This window comes from Emydura macquarii, unplaced genomic scaffold (genome assembly GCF_026122565.2).
Source record: "Emydura macquarii macquarii isolate MOO-44397 ecotype Brisbane River unplaced genomic scaffold, CSIRO-AGI_Emac_v2 contig_1604, whole genome shotgun sequence".
Taxonomy (NCBI): domain Eukaryota; kingdom Metazoa; phylum Chordata; order Testudines; family Chelidae; genus Emydura; species Emydura macquarii.
In genome coordinates, this window is record NW_027131741.1 from 149469 (window position 1) to 154776 (window position 5308).

Here is a 5308-nt window from a genome sequence, read left to right on the forward strand (position 1 = left end):
CTACAACCTCAGGAGCTGTATTTCCCCTTGTGCAATATTTTACTGTCTTGCCCTGGGAGACAGTAACGAGGAACTATTCTCACTTCAGTTACTCTCATGTGAACAAGGAACTGTAGCCCCACTGAAATTAGTGGGGTTGTGCCAGGCTACAGCCAGTGTATGTGAGAGGGCATTCAGGCCAAATAGCTATATAATTACTTCATTGGACTTCCACTGGCAGAAAATTGGTGTGTTAGAGAGGATAATTACATCCGATATTTGTAAGGTACATATTCACATACACATAGCAGGCCAAATTCTGCTCTCAGTTAGAGAAGTACATCTGGGGTAACTCCACTGACTTCAGTGAAATGCAACTTGGTGTAAATGACGGAGAGTTTGACCCAGCATGTTCTCAAGATAGGTGGGCTGTGAGAGGCAGGTCCGGGAGTCAGGACACCTTTGATCCATTCCCAGCTCTGGAAAGAAAGTGGATTCTAGCCAGTTAGGACAGCAAGCAGGGGCTGCCTGAACCAGTCTGGGCCCCCAGGGCATGGCACGTTGACAAGCTGTTGAATCCAATAAAGGGGTGGAGAGGCATTTTAGGGTCCAATCTGTGTTTTTAACCTGCTGCTAGCACCTGCTTGTGAACATGGCATAAGAATATATGGACCTCTCTACAAAATTGAAAATGTAATATTGTCCCCACTGGAAAGAATTGGCGCATTGCAGTAGCCAGGGCAGGCACAGGCTCTCTGGGCTGCCCTGAGCCCCAAGAGGAGAGGTTAGTGGGACAACTACACTGGGAAACACTCCTACTGTAGACACAGCTTGTACCATCATAAAAATGCTTCCGCTGGTCTAGCTACATCTCTTCCCCAAGAGATGAGCTCTGTTATGCCAATATAAGTTTCTCTACACTAGGGCTTATACGAGCCTGGGCCCAGTCATCATCGTGCTCAGCTCTGTTTGTGTCACGGGGCCAAGGGGTGAAGCTGACCTTTGCCCTGAGGCTGCTTTCTCCCAGCCAGGCCATCTAAGATGATGCTCCCGTGGCCGTTGTTCCATTGTTTGGCAGTTAGACCTATTCAGCCCCAATGGTTTGAGCACACCAGTCTGGTGCATGGCCTGAAACACTTGGCTTCCCCGTGACACTCCAACCCTCCTCTGACAGATCCAGCACCTAAACCTCACCATGGGGAGCAGATCAACAGTCACCCCAAGCAACCCCACATCTGCCCCAGGCACCCAGGGGCTGGAGTCACTGGGATTCCCAGAGGCCAGCTGTCACAGGAGGGTGTGGTAAGGCTTTGGCCTCTGACAGCCAAATGTCAGGGGTGTTGCTCTTTGGATCACTGGCAGACCTGATCCTAGGGTCTCCCCTGGCCCCCTTCTCAGAGTATCTGAGCATCTTGAATGTATTCATTCTCCCACCACGTCTGTGAGGCAGGGCAGGGCTATTATCCGCTTGTGCAGAGGGTCAGAAACAGTCGGGGGCTTGTCCACGGTTACATAGGGCAAGGGAATGGACCCAGCTCTCCTGATACACAGAACAGAGCCCAAACCACAAGACCAGCCTCTCATCTGGACCTGCTGGATTCTCACTGCCCAGAGCTGCTCCCTGCGCTGTAGAGAGAGGGGATAGCAAGGAGCCAGTTACAGGGGTTTGATTCCCTGGCCAGTTCCCCCCCAGCCTCAGTGGAGTGTAGAGCAGCCTGGGGGCTGAGCTGACACCTGCACATTTGCAACAGCTCTATAGAGCATAGCAAGCTCTGGTCGAGTCCCTGCAGATGGGTGCCACCCCAGCGTGCCCCCTAGTGGCCTGAGGTACCCTGCAGGCACCCTGCCCCTCCCTGTAATATCCTTGCAATGGTTTACTCTCAGCCTGGAAGACTGAAAACAAGATCCCCCTGTGTGGGGTCATATTTGTTCTCCAAAACACAGGCTCTCTTAGCCTGCGCCCAACCGTCCTCCATTATCCAGGGGCCCCTCCCGCCCTCCTTGCTGGGGTCTGCATTGGTTCAGGCTCAATGCAGCTTTCCTGGCTCCTCCCCAGCTGGCTGGCCCCTTGGTAGCTCAGTCCCTTCCCCCCAGGTTGAGCGAGGGCAGCCGTGCTTCCCCTGCTGCTGTCGCCATGTTCGGAGAGAAGAGGCGGCCGGCCCTGCCTCCCACGGCTCCTGCGGGGTGGCAGGGAGTGAGGGGAGCCAGGCCCTGCCCTGCACTAAAGGCCCCGGTCTCAGGCCCTTAAAGAAGCCGTAGGCTGGGATTTCCCAAAACATGAACTATTCCTCAGTCGGGACCATCTTCCTCTCTCCCCGTAGCTGCCTCTGCTAGGCCTCGATCAGTTCCTAAAGTTGGAGGTCCATTAAACGGCCAAATGGTGGAGCAGGGGGTGACTAAACCTGCTGGCCTCTCCCACCCTCAAAGGGGAGAGTCCCCGACACACCCCCTCTAATGGCCACTGAATGGCTGGGCTGGGCTAGGAGCTGGCTGTGTCTCTGCTGGGGAACTGAGGCCCGTTTCCAGCCCTTTGCATGGATGGGGCAGCACAACTGGAGGGGTTGGGGAGGAAATCTGGACCTGAGTCTCTTCTCAGGACTGCTGCTTGTGTGACCCTCACTCACAGGACAGTTGGTTGGGGGGCTCCGCAGGTGTGCTGTGTGCAGATCCATGAACAGGGTTGGGGGCTGTCTGAATGGCTTCTCTTGGGGATCCTGCTCAAATCCTGTCTCTGACACAACCCAGTCACGGGCGCCTGGGTGAGTGTGGAGGGGAAGGATGGGTGGCCGTGCCCTTGGTATAGCACCTCTCACAGCTGGTGCCACTCTCATGGATCACGCAGCAGCCAGAGTGCTCAGAAGGGCCAGGACTGCGACTGTAAAACAGCTCTGCAGCTTTTCTCATGGCCCTGGATGTTTAACCAGAGACGGGACAATGACAGGTCATGGACAATGGAACAAAACATCCACCTTCCTTCTGTGAACTGACTGTATCCACAGCAATTCTGAGGTGTGAGCTGATACTGATACAGCTCTTTATGCAATAACATCTCACCCATCCCTTGGCTCTCCATAAACACAGAGTCTTTGTAAATACTGCTGCGTGCCTCGGTCCCATTCCTCCAGTGCGCTGTCCATCCGTAGCAGCTGGTGACAGGGATCAGTAGCTCATGTCCGCTCATGTCCTCTGAAAGTGTCTAGGATGTAATAGGTGACTTGTGTTTTTCATCTCCCGTATCATCAGCACTGGAGCCAGGTGATGAACTAACCCTTCACTTGACGAACACCCTGATTATCTTCACACGAATGGGTTTGGTTTTCATGCTGTACACAATTGGATTCATCATGGGAGGGATCAGCAAATAAATATCGCCCATAATAATTTGAACCAAGGGAGAAGGGATCTTCACAAATCTGTGTATCACAGACAATCCGATCACAGGCACATAGAAGAGCAGGACAACGCAGATGTGGGAGACGCAGGTGTTTAGGGCCTTGAGGCGCTCTGCGTGGGACGCAATGCTCAGCACTGTTTTGAGGATCATCACATAAGATAGAAGGATGAGCAGGACATCCAACCCCACTGAGGCGACTGTTACAAAGAAGCTGTAGATGCTGTGGGCTCTGATATCCGAACAAGCCATCTTCATGACTTCCTGGTTCAGGCAGTAGGAATGGGAGAGGATGTTGTCCTTACAGTATCGGAAATGTTTTAGGAGAATGGGGAGTGGGAATATTACGCTCACCCCTCTTAACAGAGACACCAGTCCCATCATGGCTATTCTTGGCGTGGTTAAGATGGAAGCATATCTCAGCGGGTTACAGATCGCAACAAAGCGGTCAAAGGCCATGGACAAGAGCACTGAGGATTCAGTGAACGAAATTGAATGGATTAAGAACAGCTGGGCAAAACAGGCATTGCTGCTGATCTCCCTAGAATTAAACCAGAATATACCCAGTATTGTTGGCATGGTGGTGATCGATAAGCCAAGGTCTGTGATGGCCAACATGGAAAGGAAAATATACATGGGCTCATGGAGGGTTGAATCTGTTTTTATAAGGAACAGAATGAGTGAATTTCCTATTATGGAAGTAATATACATGAAGCAGATGGGGATAGAAATCCAGACATGGACGTCTTCCAGCCCAGGTATTCCGGTGAGATGGAACTGTGCAGGTTGGAATATGGTATCATTGACAGCTGACATAATGCACTAGGCAGGTCTGAGGAAATTTCAACTTTACTTCCTGAGAGGAAAAATAATAAGAGACTAATGTGACTCAGTGCATCCCCATGCACACCCTTATGGTGTGATTGGGTATCATTCATGTTCACCGTTATAATGTACTTGTGTGTTTTTTATTGCCAAGCATGTCTTGTAAGGTGTTTTTTTGAATTCTCAGGACATTATTGTTATAGTACATTATTGTTATAGTAGTGTGTTTGTTGCAATGTCATATGTACTGTTATGAAGCTCTGCTATATAATATTTCCAAATATGTGTCTCATGGCTTAGGGCAGATCTAGGCAAACACCAAAAACGGGGAGGTAATCCATGCCTCACCAAGGCAGGCATAAAGCTACCCAGCTCTTTTAGGAACAATGGACTAACCTCAGCATCAACAAGGGGATGGTCATTGACTCAAATGGAGGAAGTTATGCTGTACTTTGTTTGTCGCCTGACCACAGAGGGGGGTGAAGGAACATGTTAAAAGAAGAGATGTTTTGGAATCTGGTGCTCTATCTTCCACTTCCATCTACAAAACAACATCAAGCAACTGAAGGACTGTCCACATGGGGAAGGCTTGACTGAGGGGAATCAGCCAGCCTGTGGGTTGCATCTGGGACTGGGGGGTTTGCTGGGCTCATTCTATTGCATAATACCAGGAGTGGTTAGCTAGAAGCGCTCATTCACTAAATTGAGGTCTGCCTACTTGCAGGAAACTGTGATTGGGCTGACCCAGGAGGGGGTGTTCACACAGCAAAGCAAGTGCAAGACAGGATCCAGGAGCCGGGGATTGGGGTGACACAGCAATTCACCAGTCCAGATTGCAGGGGGGAATGTCACAGCTAGAAGACATTTCATGAGATATAATTCTGCTCTGAGTGCATGTCTAGAGACTTCCAGGAGCTCAAGGTAGATGAGCAAAAACATAGTCTTGGATTTACACCACCAATAAGAAGATAGGCATTGCCAGACTGGATCAGACCTGTAGCCCACCTAATCCGGTATCCAGTGGTCAGTACCAGATGCTTCCAAGGAAGGTAGAAGAATCCCCACATTACACAGCTGTGAGATAACCTGCTCCCAGGGAAAGTTTCTTCCTGA

General features: G+C 50.7%; 1 protein-coding gene across 1 annotated transcript; it reads right to left on the minus strand.

Annotated features, from left to right (window-relative positions):
- Positions 1–3250: 3250 nt before the first annotated feature.
- On the minus strand, positions 3251–4186 carry LOC137157862 (olfactory receptor 51G2-like). The gene has a single exon (XM_067555300.1). It carries the CDS (start codon positions 4184–4186, stop codon positions 3251–3253), a length of 936 nt encoding a protein of 311 aa, XP_067411401.1.
- Positions 4187–5308: the final 1122 nt, after the last annotated feature.

Bases quoted from the DNA above. Each gene is read 5' to 3' on its own strand.
- LOC137157862 (XM_067555300.1), bottom strand. From the start codon at position 4,186: ATGTCAGCTGTCAATGATACCATATTCCAACCTGCACAGTTCCATCTC.